The sequence below is a fragment of the Schistocerca piceifrons genome, chromosome 5 (assembly GCF_021461385.2).
Source record: "Schistocerca piceifrons isolate TAMUIC-IGC-003096 chromosome 5, iqSchPice1.1, whole genome shotgun sequence".
In the NCBI taxonomy this organism is placed as follows: Eukaryota; Metazoa; Arthropoda; class Insecta; order Orthoptera; family Acrididae; genus Schistocerca; species Schistocerca piceifrons.
In genome coordinates this window covers 286683512-286704158 of record NC_060142.1, presented here as the reverse complement: position 1 = coordinate 286704158, position 20647 = coordinate 286683512, and the positions used below count along the sequence as shown (strand labels likewise).

Here is a 20647-nt window from a genome sequence, read left to right as displayed (position 1 = left end):
AACGGATTCAAGTTAAAATATTGAATCTTATATCTTTGCCTGGAAAAACTTAAAAAATCATTGCTACATTTTGTGAGTGTCTGAAAAATATAACCTAAAAAAAACAAAAACATTATCCTTTGTGCAGAAAATGTGAAATACGATTTTGGAAGTGTATCTAGAAAGGTCACTAACAACGTCTTCCCAAAACTGAAAGGAAATTTAGGTCATAACTTACTTGAGGGTTGGATGTTCTGCTCGTTTAATCTGCAATACTATCCAGATGGCTGCTGATGTCCTTCCTACTGATATTAAAGGCAATGTTTCTAAAATATATTTTTGTTTCTATGTGTATACTGTAAGGGTTGAAAATTTTAGATAATTTTGTAAATTTGTAGACCAGTAGTACAAAAAAATTTAGGCTATAATGAAACAATGTGACTTGCTTTACTCTCTGCAGTCAAACGTCTTCTGACTATGATTGTGCCTCTGAAATCATATTTTGAATTTTAAAATAAACATTCACTTGCCATCACGCTATTTTTTGAAAATCCTTTACCAGCAGCTTGGCTAGACTATCTTCACAACCAAGCCTCAACTTTTCACGCTACAGTTCAAAGAGTAGTGGGTGAAAAAATTACAGCTTTTGAAGTAATTTCTGTGTTAAATAATTTAAAAGCTAATTTAGTTTCCAAGGGTGAGGGTTTTTCATTATGTTACCTGTCACATCAATTCTTGGTAACCTGGAAAATGAGGGTATATTACCAGAGATTCCAAATTTGGACAGTAATGGCCACACATTTTATCAAGTTGCAGCTGAATATTTAAATAAGTGACTTGAACCCACTGAGAATTGGAAGGACTGCAGTTAGCAGTAAGCCGGAGTACTCCAATGGAAGGATATACAAAAGACTGAAGATTTCCTTCACAAAATGGCTCCTTCAACTCTAACAGATGTTTCTAAAAATGGGAACTGGAAGAAACATCACCTAGTGTCTATTGAGTAGAAATTATTTCACACTGTAATATGAACAATGTGCATCATGCTAATTTTCTTTAAAGCTTTAAATCAGGCAGTGAATCGTATCTGACGTTTAACTACATGATTATAATATCTCAAAGTGCATCCTCCTGTGCTCGTTCTTTACAGACATTTCAGTGAATGTTTCCCTTCATCTCTTCCTTGGAATATCACATATGCTTTCAAAACACACCACATTTTCTCAACGTCACTGTATCTCTTAGTGGGCAGGTTTTCTTTCAAGTCTGCCACTTTTTTCCTACAATATGTAATGTCTAAGGATTTTGACAGCACAACGTTAAAAGTAACATCTGTCAGTGAAAGCGGTTCTTCAAACACAAAAGGTTCAAATGGCTCTGAGCACTATGGGACTCAACTGCTGAGGTCATAAGTCCCCTAGAGCTGAGAACTACTTAAACCTAACTAACCTAAGGACAACACACACATCCATGCCCGAGGCAGGATTCGAACCTGCCACCGTAGCGGTCGCGCGGTTCCAAATTGTAGCGCCAGAACCGCTCGGCCACCAGCGGCCGGCCTCACAAAAGGAAGTTAAATTGAAAATCTTGTAACATCATGAGAAATTCATGTCTTTCATTAATAGCATTTGTGTCCAAGTTTTGTAATTCTCCAAAATCTTCAAGTTCGACTCCATGATCTTCCACAGTTTTTACCAAGTTTTGATCTTGTTGGTGCAAGTTTTGGAAATCTCTTCTTCGCTGTTGTATCCAATAACTTTTGAGGAACGTACAAAAATGTCACAAAACCTCTAATATTAGCAAAAAAAAAAAAAAAAAAAAAAAAACCACTCTACTTACACTCGCACACAATACTGCCTGTGATAAAATCAAATTCGATTTGTAGGTGTTCATACAAATATATATGGCATGTGGGATTGCTTCTCTACTTTTTGTTTGACACCATTTGAATGTCCCCCTGTGACGGCTGCCCTATCGTACATCTGCGTGACCAACTTATTTTTTGAATTCATTCTTCGGGATGGTCTATTGCAACCTTAGCTGTGGCCTCTGTCAATCTATCACTGCTAACATCACTAAACTCTACAAATCTTTCAGAAATCTGTCCTTTGCACACGTATCTGAATAAAGTTGATAACTGCGAAAGAATTGTGACATCTCATGTTTCATATAGTACTAAAGAGAAGTTAAGTGAACTCTATTTTCTTTTTATGGATAAGAGTTCCATTACTCTTCAAGTGATTTGTACAGATGATCTTGGATTCTTGGCGACCGGCCATCGTAAGTTCTCTCTCCTTTCTTGTGCTGACTCACATAGTAGTTGTCACAAGAGTTTCTTTCCGATCAATGCGTCAAGCAGCACTGAATATTCGATGTTTCAGCTTGGTACTGCATGCAAGCCAGATCTGAACGTCTTTAACGATGTATTGTAAATGCAAAGATAATAATTTACAAGCATTTTCTGCGACAAGATGCAATGAGTTTGACACACAGTAGACAACAGTAAGATGAGCCCGAGTTTCTTCCAAATTGAAGAATGTATTATGCTTTCCTACCATAACTTTAGCGCCCCCTACATTATGTATTACTAGATCAATACTCTTATATCTCCAACTATAAATAAATTCAATTACTTTTCGATAATTTGAAAAAGGCTTTTAGAAGAATAATAGCAATACAAAACAATAGCAGTTACGATACCCTTTGTGCCATAAACAATCAAAATCAGATTCAGGAAATTTATATATGGAATTTATTGAGTTAAAAGAATAATATACTTGGTTCTCATAATCTGTAAATGGTAGGAATTAAATCTCTAGCCTAATTAAGAAAATATAGATAATTGATCGTTTAGCATTGTTAGAATGCTTATTTCTGCAATTTCAATATTAATGTGATTTTTATGTGTTTAGAAAATGTCTTAAACTTGTTCTAGCAAAGCAAGGAATATTGTAGAGTGTTTGATTGTTGTTGCATCTCCGCGTTTATCAATGCAGACCGGCATCTTCGCGTAATTCCACTAAAACGAGTATAAGCCGATTACTTCAGCACTGGCACACAAATCATCCCCAAAGCCCACAGAGCCAACTCAACGTAAAGAAAAGCACAAACTGGCAACCAAATCCAACCTTACATATTTCATTACTCTACTAAGTACTCACAGACCTCACTCAATAAATAGGTACCATAACGGTACCGGGCATTGTTTTTACGGCGTCATTTCGCCATTATTGTATTTATTCTAAAAAATCAGAGGAAAATCATTTATTTGCAACTTTTAGCTTTACTTTAGATAAGATTAAAACTTTAGTTTGGATCAAATAAAGTATCTCGCAACTGTAGAAATTAAGAAACTTGTCGGGAAATGGAGTTCGGCTATCAATGCAGACTTATCTTCGCGTAATAATTAGTTTAGGTAACAGATACGTCCTTCCTCACTTTCAGTTAGTATAGCGTAACAATTAAAAAACGCGGAGATGCAACAACAATCAAAACGCCCACAAAACAACCACTTCAAAACGCAAATTCAAACCCTCAAATTTTTTACTTTTGTGTTCGTAATAAATAATTTATTTGTTGAATGCAAGAGAAGAGGCAGAAATGTACCCAACGCGCAACAACAAAACCTCTACATTGTTATGCTTCATTTTGGAGAAATCGCAACTACTTGTCAAACGGCGGCCGAAATCACTGCTTACTACTTTTTACTCCTACAAAAGTGTAAATCACATAAAAACACGTCTCTCTTCGACTCCGTAGGGGAGAAGTAAAACTTTTGTATCACACATTGCAAGGACTGTCAGCTTCGGCTGGCAAGGCTTGAACATGTCCTCACACCGAAATGTGCGACACTTCTACTGTATCGATACCTTGCAACATCAGAGATGACAAAAAGGAAAGTGAATCAATCGATTTGAAGAGATGGTTGGTTGGTTGTTTGGGGAAGGAGACCAGACAGCGTGGTCATCGGTCTCATCGGATTAGGGAAGGAAGTCGGCCGTGCCCTTTCAGAGGAACCATCCCGGCATTTGCCTGGGATGATTTAGGGAAATCACGGAAAACCTTAATCAGGATGGCCGGACGCGGGATTGAACCGTCGTCCTCCCGAATGCGAGTCCAGTGTCTAACCACTGCGATTTGAAGAGAGAGACAGAGAGAGGGAGAGAGAGAGAGAGAATATCTATAAAAACATGTGTTGTTTGAATTAAAATAGTAACAATAGGCAGGTAAAATATTTACCCAATTTCTCCAGTAGCGAAAGTTTCTTCCCCAGAAATTTCCCAAAGGTTTTTGTCACTCGCCTCCTCTCCCCCTCTCCCCCCCCCCCAAAAAAAAATCTCCAAAACTGCGAAATAATCTGGAGTCTTTCGAATGTCCTACCATGTAAGTTTCTGTTTAAATCTCGTTTCCTTGCTCATTAACCAGCAGAAACTGGAATACCTTGAATAGACAAAGTGTATGCAAACCTCCGCGCTGAATCATTGGTATCGAGGAGAATCAACAGCGCCATTGTTAAAAATGGAATTTAATTCATGGAGCTAAGTTGTGAGTATATTGTACAAAACAAGTAATTAAGTCATTTTTTCTGAAAGAAGAAGAGCTATTTTGGTTTATATGAAGGATCTAATCTTTTGACAACTGTGCAAGGAAGGTTTAGCTACTTAAGAAGCGTAATAATGCTTATGTGATATTTATAGTGTTGACAGCGCTAGGCGGGGAATCGCATATCCCCACAGACCTAGGTACAGTCTGTTCACAAGAAGAAGAGCGAATTATGACGTTATGCGCGGAGCGGAGGAAGCAAGCTCCGGCCATCGACTCCCAGCACAATGACTCCACCGATGGACAATGAGGGGAGCAAATCGCTCTCGCATGAAGCACTGCTGATAACACACCTGCGTTCACATACAATTTGAGCGCTAAGCGAAGTCGATAGTGCCATCAACCAGATGCCCCCGTATCACCGGTCAACAGCTAAGTACTGCATGTCTATAAAAGTAAAAACTGAGAAGGGGCGTAACAAAAGGGATTGGTGAAATCGAAATTCATGGTTTTATGTTGAATAATGATGCTTACAGCTACTAATTCGTTATCACTTTTCTTAGAAAATTCGACAATAGAAACAGCCAATAGTAAAATTTACACTGTAGCAAAATTCGCCGTTCCTATTGTAGCTTTAGTCGATGGTAGGAAATTCTCCTCCATGAACCGAGGACCTTGGCATTGGTGGGATGGCTTGCATGCCTCAGTGATACGGACAGTCGTACCGCAGGTGCAACCACAACGAAGGGGCATCTGTTGAGAGACCAGACAAACGTGTGATTCCTGAAGAGGGGCAGCAGCTTGGCCAATTGACTGATCTGGCCTTGTAACATCAATCAAAACAGTTTTTCTGCGACGGTGCTGCGAACAGCTGAAAGCAAGGGAAAAGGAACTACAGCCGTAATTGTTCTCAGGGACATGCAGCTCTACTGTGTGCTTAAATGATTATGGCACCCTCTTGGGCAAAATATTCCAGAGGTAAAATAGTCCCTCGTTCAGATCTCCGGAAGGATATCATCATCAAGAGAAACAAAACTGGCGTTCTAAGAATGGGAGTATGGAATGTTAAAGATTCCTTAATCGCGCAGCTAGGTTAGAAAATTTAAAAAGGGAAGTAGACAGATGGAAGTTAGATATAGTAGCATTAGGAGGACTTCTAGTCAGATGAATACAGGGTTTTAAATACAAAGTCAAATAGGGGTAGTGCAGGAGAGCGTTTAATAATGAATAAATAACAATGAGGGTAAACTACGATGAACAGCATAGTGAACGTATTATCTTAGTCAGACGCAAAGCCAACACCAACCGCAGTGCTATAAGTTCATGTGCCAGTTAGATCCGCAAATGATGAAGATGTGGAAGAAATGTACAATGATAAGATATAAGAAATTATTCAGATAGTTAAGGGAAATAGAAATGTAAATGTGCTGGGGAAATGGAATTCGATGGCAGGGAAAACGAAGAGGTTGAAAAATTGTAGGTGAATGTGACTGGGGGAAAAGAATGAAAGAGGAAAGAAATACAGCAGAGGACAAATGAGCAGCTTTGAGAGATGAAATAGTAAAGGCTCAAATAGGCAAAACAGACAAGGCATCGTAGAAATCCTTGGACAACACAAGTGATATTGAATTCATTAATTAAATTCTCCTCCGAATGCGAAAATATTTTGTTGACACCGACCTACATAGGGAGGAACGATCACCAAGATAAAATAAGTGAAATCAGAGCTCGTCACGGTGAACGATTCTCTTCAGTCGTCGTTGGTCCCGTCTTGCAGGATCTTCTTCCGGCCGTAGAGATGTCGTACATTTGATGTTTTACCGGATTCCTGATATTCACGGTACACTAGTGAAATGGTCGTGCGGGAAATCCCTGCTTCATCACTACCTCGGAGATGCTGTGTGCCACTGCTTGTGTGCCGACTATAACACAACGTTCAAACTCACTTCAATCTTTATAGCCTGACATTGTACTAACAGTAACCGATCTAACAGCTGCGCCGACACTTGTTGTCTTACATAGGCGTTGCCGACGTCAGCGCCGAATTCTGCCTGTTTACTTACCTCAGTATTTGAACACGCATGCCTATACCAGTTGCTTTGGCGCTCCAGTGTATAAAAACGCAGCAAATAAAGCGGGCGAAAAGGAACGTCTAAAACTGAGACTGACAGGAAGTGAAAATAGCACGAGGACAAATGTAAGGGTTTAGAAGCATATTTCACTAGGGGAAAGATAGACGCCGCCAACAGGAACTTTAAAGAGGTCTTTGGAGGAAAGAGAAGCGGCTACATGAATATCAAGAGCTCAGGCGGAAAATTACTCCTAAGCAAAGAAGGTAAATTTGAAAGATGGATGGATTATACAGAGGGTCTATACAAGGGAAATTAACTTGAAGGTAATGTTACAAAAATGGAAGAAGAGTAGATGAAGGTGGGATAGGAGATGTGATACTCGAAAAGAATCTGACAGAGCGCTGTAAGACTTAAGTCGAACCATTGTAGTCAAGTTTGACGCAAAGCCAATGCCCACCACAGTAGTATAAGCTCATATGCCAGCTAGCTCAGCAAATGATGAAGAAATTGTAGAAATGTGTGATGAGGTATAATAAATTATTCAGATAGTTAAGACAAACGTGATTTAAATGTGATGGGGGTCTGGCATTCCGTCAGACTAGTGATAGTCCTGGGAGAGCCAGCCATGACAAAACTCTTCCATCTGGTCTGCAAGATGTATGAGACAGGCGAAATACCCTCAGACTTAAAGAAGAATCAAATTCCAAAGAAAGCAGGTTCTGGTCCCGTTGCAATAGTTACAATTCCAAAAAAATCAGGTGCTGACAGGTGTGAATATTACCGAACGATAAGTTAATAAGTAGTGGTTGCAAAATATTGACAAGGATAATTTACAGAAGAATGGAAAAATTGCTAGAGCCCAACCTTGGGGAAGAAACGTAGAAAGATACTGATCCTACGACTTATCTTAGGAGATAGATTGAAGAAAGGGAAACCTACAATTATAGCTTTTGTAGACTTAGGGAAAGCTTTTGATGATGTGGGCTTGATAACTTGTTTAAAATTTTGAAGTTTGTAGGGATGTTGTACAGGGAGCGAAAAGTTATTTACAAATTGTACAGAAACGAGATTGCAGAGTCGTAGGACATGAGAGGTAAGTTATAATTGATAAAGGAGAGAGACGGGGATATAGCCTATCCGCAGTGTTATTCAATCTGTACAATGAAGAAGCTTTGAAGGGGAAATTTCGAAAGAAATTAAAAGTGAGCGAGAAGAAATAAAAACTTTAAGGTATGCGATGAGAGCTGTCAGAAGAGCTGTCAGAGATGGCTAAGGAGTTCGAAAAGCAAATGGACGGAATGGAGTGTCTTGAAAACAGACTGAAAGAGGAAGATCAATAATAGTAGAACAAGGGTAATGGGATGTAGTCTAAGTACATGAGATTATTAGATGGGTTTTTTATTTGGGCAGCAAAATAACTGATGATGGCCGAAATAGAGAGGATACAAACTGAGGTGATAAAAGTCTTAGCGATATGCACACGTCACATCACTGTAGTATTGAGTATGTAAGGTATATAATGACAGTGCGTTGGAGGAACTATAATTCCGACGTGAATACGGCCGCACGACGGGAGTAAACAGACTTTGAACACGGGAAGGTAGTTGGAGCTAGGCGCACGGGACATTCCATTCCGGAACTCGTTAGGGAATTCAGTATTTCAAGATACACATTGTCCAGAGTGTGCCGAGAATAATAAATTTCAGGCCTTACCTATCACCACTGATAACACAGTGGTCGACGGCCTTCGTTTAACGACCGAGAGCAGCGGCATTTGCGTAGCGTTGTCAGTGCTAACTGACAAGCAACACTGCGTGAAAAAACCGCAGAGATCAATGTGGGACCTAAGACGAACGCATCCCTTAGGAGAGTGCGGCGAAATTTGGTGTAAAATGGGCTATGGCAGCAGACGACCGAGGCAAGTCCTTTTGCTAACATCACGACGTCGTCTGCAGCGCCTCTACTTGGCTCATTACCATATCAGTTGGACGTGGACTGGTCAGATGAGTCCCGATTTCAGTTGATAAGAGCAGATGGTAGGGTTCAAATTGCTCTGAGCACTATGGGACTCAACTTCTCAGGTCATTAGTCCCCTAGAACTTAGAACTACTTAAACCTAACTAACCTAAGGACAACACACACATCCATGTCCGAGGCAGGATTCGAACCTGCGACCGTAGCGGTCTCGCGGTTCCAGACTGCAGCGCCTAGAACCGCACGGCCACTTCGGCCGGCTGATGGTAGGGTTCGAGTGTGGCGCACACCCGCGAAATCCTGGACCGAGGTTGTCAACAGGGCACTGTGCATGCTGCTGGAGGCTCCTTAATGGTGTTGGCTGCGTTTATGTCGGTCATTGACTGGAAGTGGTTATGCTCGGCTGCTTGGAGAGCATCTGCCGCCATTCATGGACTTCACTTTCCCAAAAAGCGATGGAATTTTTGTGGATTACAATGTGCCATATCACTGGGCCACGATAATTGTTTGTGATTGGTTTGAAGAACATTCTGGACAATTCGACATCCAAAATTTATAGGACGTAATCGAGAGGTCAGTTCGTGCACATAATCCTGCACCGATAACACCTTCTCAATTATGGACTGCTATAGAGGTGCTTGGCTCAATATTTCTGCGGGGGATTTCCAACGACTGCCAACGGCCTTGCCACAGTGGTAACATCGGTTCCCGTCAGATCACCGAAGTTGAGCGCTGTCGGGCTGGGCTAGCATCTGGATGGGTGACCATCCGGTCTGCCGAGCGCTATTGGCAAGCGGGATGCACTCAGCCCTTGTGAGGCAAACTGAGGACCTACTTGATTGAGAAGTAGCGGCTCCGGTCTCGGAAACTGACATACGGCAGGGAGAGCGGTGTTCTCACCTCATTCCCCTCCATGTCCGCATCCAGTGACGCCTATGGGCGGAGGATGACGCGGTGGCCTGTCGGTACCGTTTGGCCTTCATGGCCTGTTCGGGAGGAGTTCAGTTTTTTAAAATTTCCAACGACTTGTTGAGGCCATACCACGCTGAGCTGCAGCACTACGCCATGCAAAAGGATGTCTGACCCGATATTAGTATAAACTGCAGAATGGCAATAGCAAAAAAGCATTTCCAAGGAAAAAGAACTATTTAGTACATAATAATAATAATAATAATAATAATAATAATAATAATAATAATAATAATGGTAGTGGCAGATATAAAAAGAGTTTATAGATCTACAGAACACATGTTTTCTGATATAATGAGTTCTGGGGAAAGGAATTTTTAGGAGATTGCATCAGCTAAGAATATTGTGAAATGAGGAAGATATGGTCGGGAAAAAGGATGTACAGCGAAAACGAGTGCATACAGGGACAATGGTAGTAATTATTGTTGCTTTAGTAGATATGTCAACAATTGTCTTCTGAAACTGGAGACGTTATTCAGGTCTCTAAAGTAATGCAGGAGGTGATTCATAAGTCGGCTTCCTACTGCTGACAAGGACTTCGAGAAAGCGGATGAACGGTGAGTGAGATGGAAATCATTTTGCTCTGATCGGAACGGGTGTTTCTGCCGTGATGTTCACATAAGAGCCTTCAGGTCGAGAAGAGATTGAGGGACAGTGTACGTTGACACGACGGTAGAGAAGACAGAAGGTATGGAAATCTCTGCGCTTGTCTGCACGCAGCGAGGTCAGCAGCGCGTACGATGCAGAAACATGACCAAAGAGTCGAACGTTACAGATGTATCGATAATACGCGTTCATAATCAGTTCCAGGCAATGTCAGCTTCCCTAAGAAATTCCTTGCAGGATAACATAGCTACAACCAATAACTGGAAGTGTAAGTGTTAGTACAACTTCCCTTTTCAGGTCAAGAGGGAAGAGCTATATATATTTTTGTAGGGAATGGAGAGATAATGAATCCTTCTTGTACATTGCAGTTACGTGCTCAATCCAATTTAGAATTTTAGGTATTTTTACCCCTAGACCCTTTGCAGAGAGAGAGAAGTTGATATTAAAGATGGTAGAGATTCCCGATGATTCTGGCTAATGAGCTCAGGATGACCAACCAGTACCAATTTGCTTTTGTGCTGGGAGAACGTCTGTTCCTGACCCACCTCTTTACTGTTGGTTATAATCTGCTGGAGTGTTTCGGGAACGAATCGCAGTTTGATTTTTCTGTTCCCATTAGGTTATCTGAAGGTCGCAACTTTCTCAAAAATCCCTCGCAGAGGTTTAACGTTAGCATCGATAGCCGTTTAACGTGGTCAGTGTTACCGCTACAACCTCACCAGAAGACCATCAGGCCAGACATTTTTGCGAGTAATATAAATAGAGTCTGGCCAAGAGCTATGAGGCGGCCGTAAAAAATTACAGAACTGTGAACAGAGAGTGTCGACAGAAGAAGATGCAGATCATGCGCAGGTGAAGGTAGAACGGTGGGAATAAGCGTGCGGATGCAGAATAGTGTACATGACAGCGTGTGCGTTAACAGCACTAGAGCTGCGAACTAATGGCGCACGGGTCAGAAAGTTGACTGTGTCTTAGGAGAGCTAGTGGCTGCTTAGGCCGTAGGATTGCGGAGATGCACTGCGGCAGGCCTTGGTGCAGTGCGGGTTGCCTATCCCCAGGGGGCAGCAGTCGCGCCGTGGCAGCACGCCAGCCACAAGAAACAACTAGCAGCGAGACGGGTAAACCGACCCGGCCGGGGCTAACAGACGCGTACAACCGATCTCGCAAACACAGCTCTCAGCCGCTTCTTGCTGCATTTTCGCTCTTCAGTAACTGCGTTGCTGTTTATAATTCCTTACATCTGGGGCCCACAGCCTCTGTAAACGTACTTGCATGACGTCAGTTGAAGACTGGAACTGGGAAACGCTGAAAGTGCCAAAAAAGAGTATTTCCGTTTGTTTCCTGGAAACCGCTGAATGAGCCATAGCTAATAACTTGTCACTGGTTAGAAATACCAGAGAAGCCTCGTTGTATTTCAAAATATTTCCACTGAATTTAGTAGTATGTAAGTTTCTTAGTTCGTGACGTGAGGAACGCTGAAAAGTGCCGATCGTGTCTGATCTCGATGGTAAGCATGTTATAACCTGTTCTCGCTCGATTTCCTACAAGCAGCAAGCAATAGTACATTTTACTCATTTTCGACGTCAATCTTTTGTGTTCAGTGCTTTGTTATGGAAAGAAAAGCCAAGGTTAGAAATATAAAGAAAATTAATGAGCTGAGAATTCAAAGAAAGCCGTCAGGTAACAAAGGGACAGCTGTTGCTCAGAAAGTTAAAAATCATTAGAATTTAAGTGCGTATTGTGCAGAATAATGAAATAAAACGAAATATCGTGTAATTTTGGGATCCAAAAGTGCATGACCTTCCATCCCAGGAAATATTTCTCGTTTTCTATTGGCCAACAAATTGAGTGCTGAAAAGAAAGAAGGACCTATTAGCCAGAGTCGATTTTCTTGAAGTGAAATACAGGGAATTTTACTTCCCGCTGCGCCAGTAACGTCAGTACTGTATTCTCTGTTGCGGATCAAAAAGAAGTGCTTCCTTGGTAGGGAAGCGTGGCACTTACGTTTTTACCTACAGCTACATTTCTATATATTTTTAAATTCTTAACTTATTACACTTTTGCAAACGGAAGTCAGACGTTAAAAATTATGGTTTGTAATGTGAATCTGTCATGTTTTTTCCATGTTTCCTTACGTTTTGTCATTTCGCACTTTCGGCATTTTCCTTTTCCAGTCTGGAGTTAGTCTTTATTGGGCTTTACTTATTAGTCAAAAGTTGATAAGTTGGTTGGTTTGTTTTGGGGAGAGGATCATACAGCAAGGTCATCGGTCCCATCGGATTAGGGAAGGATGGGAAAGGAAGTCGGCCGTGCACTTTCCAAGGAGCCATCCCGCCAGTTGCCTGAAGGGATTTAGGGAAATCACGGAAAACCTATATCAGGATGGCTGAACGCCGGTTTGAACCATCGTCCTGACGCTTGCGAGTCCAGTGTGCTAACCACTGCACCACCTCGCTCGGTCTAGTCAAAAGGGTATATGTCTAACATAATCAGCAAATTTCGACCATTTTGGTGTTATCACGTAAATTAATGGAAGATACAGGGAAGAGGGAGACCAAGAGATGAACACAGAGCAGATTCAGAAGGCTGTAGGTTGCAGAATGTACTGGGAGATGCAGAAGGTTGCATAGGATAGAGTAGCATGGAGAGCTGCGTCAAACCAGTCTCTGGACTGAAGACCACAACAACAACAACAACAACAACAGGGAAGATTCGTGTAGAGCTGTAGGATTAGTGATGAGTAGTTGAGGAGCCGTAAAGGATGAAAACTGTAGCAGAAGACGGTAAATGGAGCATTTCCAAAAAATAATTGTGGACGTTGCGTGCAAGTGCTACACTGAGACGAAGAGAGCAGAAATTGGCATAGGAGGAATGCCGAATAAAACCACTAAGAAGACAGATGACCCAAAGAAAAAGTTTATCATCTCAGAAAGGTTCAGCAAAGCTCAATGAGAGGCGTTACAAAAAAATTGTGTTGCGTAGGACAGAGCAACTAAGACTTGAAACTTCCTGGCAGATTAAGAATGTGCCCAACCGGAATTCGAACCCGGAAACTTTGCCTTTTGTGTATATACATTCAACCGACTGAGCCACCCAGCCACGACCCTCGAGCCGCCCTCACAGCTCTACTTCCGCCGCTACATCTTCTACCTCCCAAACCTCACAGAGTTCTCCTGCATACGTTTTGCACATATCCTCACCCGGTGCAAAGTTTTAATCTGCCGGGAAGTTTCTAAACAGCCGAAATTCTGCTGTAGAGTGAAACATTTTTGTTATAAAAGATGTCAAAGTGTTCACTGCTAAGCCGTGGGTGCCATGGTGGAAAATGACGTCAGTTTCATCTGTTATGCTCATTTTTCTTGTAACACATTAACCTCTATCTTATCAAAATACTTGGAAACAGTGTATATCAGTTACACCTCTTTGGCTTAAGTATTTTGCAGATTTAACTGCTGAAAAAAATCGATATATGTATAAGGAATTAACACACAATATCCTCAGCTCAGAAAGCTACCTCTAGGAAATGAAGGTGATTTGGCAGACCTGGTGAATCACATTGTGTTTCTTGCCACTTCCATCTCAACTGTCATGCATTAAGATAGAAAGGAAAAGGAGAGAGAAAATTTTTCGAAGTCCCTACAGTCCGGCCTCGCTCAAGCACATGGATGTAAAAAAAATGGTTTAAATGGCTCTGAGCACTATGGGACTTAACATCTATGGTCATCAGTCCCCTAGAACTTAGAACTACTTAAACCTAACTAACCTAAGGACATCACACAACACCTAGTCATCACGAGGCAGAGAAAATCCCTGACCCCGCCGGGAATCGAACCCGGGAACCCGGGCGCAGGAAGCGAGAACGCTACCGCACGACCACGAGCTGCGGACATGGATGTATCAACACGAGACGGCCACTAGGCGTAAACAGTTCGACACGGTTAGTTGATCACCGAGAGTGCGACATCAACACTTCCGTGTAAGAGTGCGACATCAATACTTCCGTGTGTGAGTGCGAGCAAGCTCAGCGGTAGAGAGTAAGACATTTGCTGACGAACCTGCCTCTGTTACTCTCCTAACTTTATGTATGGAGTATTAGGTAGGACGCAAGAACGCCAACCAGGGATTTGACGAAGCAGTTATGATACTGAAACAAATTGATTAGGCCAATATAGCAAAAACCAAGACTGCTGATGTAATGAGCGAGTCCAATTCGGCCATACAAATGATGATGTACAGTAAAACCACTCCTCAGCGTCATAAATACTCCACTCTGCTAGCCTACAGTCTGTCGACCAGTCGAGTTGATGCCGTTCATGTTGTTGGGACTCGAGTCTCTAATTATTATATCGTAACCTCTTGTTTGAGTTTGTTCCAGTATTGGTCATACTCTTGCTGCCTGATGAGCTGACCACTGATTGATAGTCACAGATGACTATGAAACAGCATCCAGTACTGAAGCCGCCAGTGATGGGTAGGCTATGGGTCTACCAACACGGTTCCCACTCGGGGCACCAACTGCTCTGAAAATTTAGCATCATCGGGTTAGACGGTCTACCGAACCAGTGTGCCAGGATAAGTATTCAACATGGCATCTCGCCATCTGACATCACGGTGCATCTGGACAACACAGGCAGTGACAGAGGCGTATAAGGACGGCGTGTGAGCCAGAAGACACGCGCCTTGGTCACTTCCTCATATGTAGCCAACCAGCCGACGGGAAGTGCCAACAGATAGGCAACCCGCCACCCTCCGTGTCACCGGCCTGCGCTCGGGGCTGATGCAGCGAGCTTCAGCAGTCCCGAGTTTGTCTCCGTATTCAGCAAATGCCACTCTGGCTTACGAAGCCACCAGCGACCACAGAGGACAAGGCTGCAAGATATGTTCTGAGAATAAAGGAAATAATATTTAACCTTGTTTTACTGCGTTCGACGATGTCACACTGGTTCATCGGCCTTCATCCGACGAAACAGTAGTGGTGTCCAGTTAGGGACTGGGCGACCCCTACACAGTGTGAGAGTTCTGACAGTTGTTAGAAATGACTGCTTATTGTTGTACGGTCTTGAAGGTTTGTGGTTTGTGTTAACACAAGAGAGGGAATGCCCATGTAAATAACGCATTCTGCAGAGAGTTAGCTTAAATCCAAAAAGCAGAAACTGAATCTTCTTGCAAATTACGGGAACTGCGTAAGCTGGTGTCACGTTTCTTTGGAAACCTTCCAGGGGTGTATCGAATCCATGGCCTGCAGGATAGCTGGCGTATTGCATTACAAAAGTGGACCAACATGCTACGAAGCATGTGGTCACAGTGTTTAGGCCCATCAGTGTATGGACTGTCTTCCCCACCAGCTAAGGTCATTATTGAAGCTAGAGACGGTGTAGCACTCTATTAGCGCCAAGTGTACCAGGAGTGACTAATTTTTGTCCGCTGCGCACGTTTCTGTGAAAGTTTTTCCCAAGACGATTTGTGTCATTTCGTTCCATCCTTTTGTGGGCAACGTCTAACACCAGGCGAAGTGTGGTGCGCTGGTAAGACACTCAGCTCGCTTCGGTGGCATCGCACTGGAAACGGTCGCCCAGCCAGTCAGCTTCTCTGTCGTTTTCCTAATTCGCTTTAAGAAAACGCCAGAATGGTTCCTTTGAGCAGGAAGCACTTGATTTCCCTGATATTATTTGACTCCTGCATGTAATAAAAGATAATGCACTAAGTTCAAAAAGGAAGACCCTTCCTAATGATCTGCAAAATTATATTTATTTGGTCGATCCAGCTTTCGGCGTCCCAAGCCATCTTCAGGTGACAGCTGAATGTCGCAAACACAAATGGACATGATGTGCGACTTACACAGATATGATAGGTACAGAAGATAAAAAAGTGACAGAGTGTTTACATAGGACAACATTACACTTTTTGTCACATAAAATAATTACACTAACTAAAAAAGAGGTAAACATTTTTTTATGTGGAGATCCATTTAAAAATTATTGATGAGAAGTAAGATGAATTCAGAGTTTGAATCTAATGTTTTTAACGGAAACTTAATTCAACAAAAGGGAAAGTGGAAATTGGGTTTGATCGTTGTACACTAGGCTGACAGTCTGTGTCATGTGCTTGTTGATTTTCAGTAAGATCCTCTTTCTGCTTTTATTAACAGAATGTAAAACTGCGCATTATACATCACATCAATAGTTTTCTGTTAAAAAGGTAATAAGCAAAGGTTGAATGTTTATTTCTTAATGAAAGATGACCCTAGTAGAAACACTGGAAACCAGTGGGCACATGACATAGAATGCCAGTCTAGTGTTAAATGATCAGTCTCAGTTCCATTTTCTCCTTTTATAAATTAAGTTTTCGTAACAAACACTCGACACAGACAGTGAATTCATCATATTCCTCATCAATTGTTAAATGTATCTGCACATGTTAAGTTTGTTTACCTGTTTTATATGTAATGTAATTATGCCTGTGTGACAAAAAAATGTAATGTTTGCTTTTGTAAGCACTCTATGTCATTTTTGTTATCTTTTATATAAATAATATCTGTGTAAGTCCCATATCACGTTTATCTGTGTTTGCGACATTCGGTTGTCACCTGTACATGACCCGGGAAGCGAAAGGCGAGTTTGTGACCAAATAAATATAATTTTGCATAACATTATGAAGTGTTTTCCTTTTTAATATTTTCATCGTGTTCTATCAGGCACCAATGGAAAATTCAATTAATGTGAAAATGCTTTAATCTCCATTTAAATGCAGAGTAAGCATGGATACGGCACAGGTTACACGGTACTTTGTTCAAAGTCGTATTATTGAAATGAGAAGGACACGAAGAAAGCTTTAGCTTTACCAAAACTACAGCCAAAATGCAGAACGTATCCGATCTAGGATTCTAGTAACGGAATGATGGTAAATGTACGATATGTGAGGAGGGGTAGTGGGGTCACCAGTGACAAAGAAATCGATGAAGAAAACAGAGTGAGTAGGAATCACGTCACCTATCTGGACGCATCGGCACTAGCTGAGCACATCTAGCCATTGGCGCAACTTCACCGCCACAATCCGCTCGATGAAAGTTATGTCCACTCACGTGATTTCAACTGACGCCATACTGAGAGAGGCAGTATAATTTTAAGCGTGATGTCACTTCAGTTGCATGTGTGGACCTGGCTTTCATTTGACGCCCCAGTGGCTTTTAGCTGCGCCTCTCATCTCTGCCCTGCTGCCGCAGAGAGAGTTCGAACGTACCTGTATGGTGGTCCCGTTGATGTCCTGCAGGCAGCGAACAATCCTGTGGGTGTGTCCGCCCCCGCAGCTGACAGAACACGGTCCCCAAGGATCGGGCACCCACCTGCAACAGAATCAACACAGGCAAATTCTGCTGGCGGCACTACCTTCTGTGTGCCTTACCTCTGGTAGATTCGACACCGTATCATTATATCTCATACTTTTTCTCACTGAGACTTGACCATTACAGTCCAGCTATATCAAGGCTGGAAATAGTCTCGTAGAACTATGAGATCTACTTCTACATTCTTGCTCCGCAAGCCTCCATACCGTGCTTGATTGACTGCACATAAAAAAATATTTTTTGTTGGATGCGCTCCACAGCTTTTATAAATCATCATTCAAGTGTTATAAGCTTTTGTTGACATTGTTTCCGTCTTCTCCAGAATATAGTGTATTTATTTTTATATTTACCCAAACATGTTTCCAGAGCTGGTGTCATCTTCTGTGAGTCAATTTATTTCTGTATAGATATTACGCAAAGTTCATGGTTGTTTTTCTATTTTAGGCTAGTTTCGTTTTCTCACCTGAAACTATAGTAGTTGTGGAAATGAGTTTGTACAGGTCGGCTTGAGTTTATGTTTTGTTGTCATCTGTGCAGTAGTCGAAAGAATTTACTTAATGTGTTATTAATTTTGAAATATTATATCGAGAGTAGTGGTTTTGAATGTCTTAAACTTAAATTTTTCGTGCTGTTGTTCATCTTTGGTGTGCTTTCTTTGTGTGTTATAATTACATGAACTTTCTTCAATACCACAAGTTGTAAGATTGTAATTGTTACAACCATACTTATACGTTTAGGCGACAGTGCTCGGCAGTTCAGTTCAAAGCAGTTGTGAGTCAGGTACTCTCTTTGCTTTTTGGTATCAGTACCTGCAGTACGCAGATGTTGAAATTGTTTAGTTTGCGTCAGAACACGCAATGTATAATTTATAGTGATTTAGAAATGTGTAAATGAACAGACTTATTCAGATGTTATGGTAATTCACTTAATAAAACAGAAGATCGAAAGTAAACTGCATTCAGATTATCAGTGAAGAAGATCATACCCGGAAAACTACTGATCCAACCCCTGAAGGTAAGTAACATTTATTAAAAAAATCAATTTAATTCTGCGTTACTATCTGATACTATTAACTCTCGGTGATGTTCATGGGCTAGTTCCAATCGGATCACCTGAAAATGACATTTCTTGGCTATTTGCAAATTTCGGAAAGTAACTATGAATTCTCGACCTCGTGTAATGTGTTGGTAGTGTCATACTTTCCTGCTGCAAACTGACAATGTGTATGTAGTCTACAGTTCAAATGACCCTTCGGGCCATACTTACACACTAAGCAGTGTACGAAAGCTGAGATGTCCCAGCTACTATTTACCTGCATCGAGAATGCTAGTTTACTTTTGCCTCCATTACACAGGTGGCTGCCCTGAGGAAAATAATCATTTCACTGAAAAGTAAAACTTCGCATGGAATCGATGGCAGTTCCAAATGCTAAAGCTTGTTTCAACAGATAAGTAGGATTTTCAGCCACATATGTAACAGCTCACTGAAACAGGGCATTTTTCCAGGTAGACTGGAATAAGCTATTGTTAAACTACTGCATAAAAAAGGGGATAGAACTGATGCTAACAACTACCGTCCAATCTCACTTCTGACAGCTTTATCCAAAATTGTTGGAAAAAAATGTATTCAAGAATATCTTCACATATTTGTAAAAATGAAGTACTAACAAAACTTCAGTTTGTTTTTCAGAACCGTTTTTCAATAGAAAATTTTCGATAAGCTTTCACTGATCAAATATTAACTGCTCTGAATAACCGATCATCATCCATTGGGGTATACTGTGGTCTCTCAAAGGCTTTTGACTGTGTGAATCATCAAATTCTTCTAGATGAGCTTAAGTATCAAAGTATGAGTGGGACAGTGCATCAATTGTTTAATTAATGTTTAACTGGAAGGCTGCAGAAGGTTGAAATTAACAGTAAAGATAGTCTGAAAAAATCAGCAGATTCCTCTAGCTGGGGAAGTATCAAATATGGTGTCCCATAGGGTTCAGTCTTGGGTCCCTTATTGTTCTTAATATATATTGACTTGCCATTGTATATTCTTGAGGGTGAAAAGCTAGTTCTGTTTGCTGATGACACAAGTATAGTAACGAGAGTCAACAAACAAGAATTAGCTGAAGAAATTGTAAACAACATCTTTCAGAAGATTATTCAGTGGTTCCCTGCAAATGAACTCTGATTAAATTTTGAGAAAACACGGTATATACAATTCTGCACAGTGAATGACATAACAGCATTGATAAATATAGACTTTGAACAGAAGTCTGTTGCTAAAGCAGAATACTCAAAATTTCTGGGTGTATGCACTGATGAGAAATTGAATCGGATGAAACACATTGATAATCTGCTAAAAAGGTCGGGTTTAGCTGCTTATGCTATTAGGATTATTGCAAATTTTGATGATATCAGTAAATTAGCCTACTATGCCTATTTTCATTCACTGCTTTCATACAGGATCATATTTTGGACTAATTCATCATTAAGAGAAAAATATTGATTGGGAAAAAGGATGTAATTAGAATAATAGCTGAAGGCCACCCAAGATCATCTTGCCGACATTCACTTATGAAATTTGTTATTACACTACTGGCCATTAAAATTGCTACACCTCGAAGATGACGTGCTACAGACGCGAAATTTAACCGATAGGAAGAAGATGCTGTGATATGCAAATGATTAGCTTTTCAGAGTATTCACACAAGACTGGCGACGGTGGCGACACCTACAACGTGCTGGCATGATGAAAGTTTCCAACCGATTTCTCATACACAAACAGCAGTTGACCGGCGTTGCCTGGTGAAACATTGTTGTGCTGCTTCGTGTAAGGAGGAGAAATGCGTACCATCACGTTTCCGACTTTTATAAAGGTCGGATTGTAGCCTATCGCGATTGCGGTTTCTCGTATCGTGACATTCCTGCTCGCGTTGGTCGAGATCCAATGACTGTTAGCAGAATATGGAATCGGTGGGTTCAGGAGGGTAATACGGAACTCCGTGCTGGATCCCAACGGCCTCGTATCACTAGCAATCGAGATGACAGGCATCTTATCCGCATAGCTGTAACGGATCGTGCAGCCACGTCTCGATCCCTGAGTGAACAGATGGGGACGTCTGCAAGACAACAACCATCTGCACGAACAGTTCGACGACGTTTGCAGCAGC

The 20647-nt window shown here is 41.4% G+C and overlaps 1 protein-coding gene and 1 pseudogene across 1 annotated transcript in view; one reads left to right on the top strand and one right to left on the bottom strand.

The window, feature by feature from the left end:
- LOC124798414 (protein madd-4-like) overlaps positions 1-20647 on the bottom strand; it is a 473991-nt gene that overhangs the window by 296153 nt on the left and 157191 nt on the right. The window contains exon 6 of the mRNA XM_047261811.1: positions 17382-17484. Within this exon, the coding sequence (XP_047117767.1) occupies positions 17382-17484 (103 nt within the window). The remainder of the gene's footprint in view (positions 1-17381; positions 17485-20647) is intronic.
- Positions 9242-9359, top strand: LOC124799892 (annotated as a pseudogene).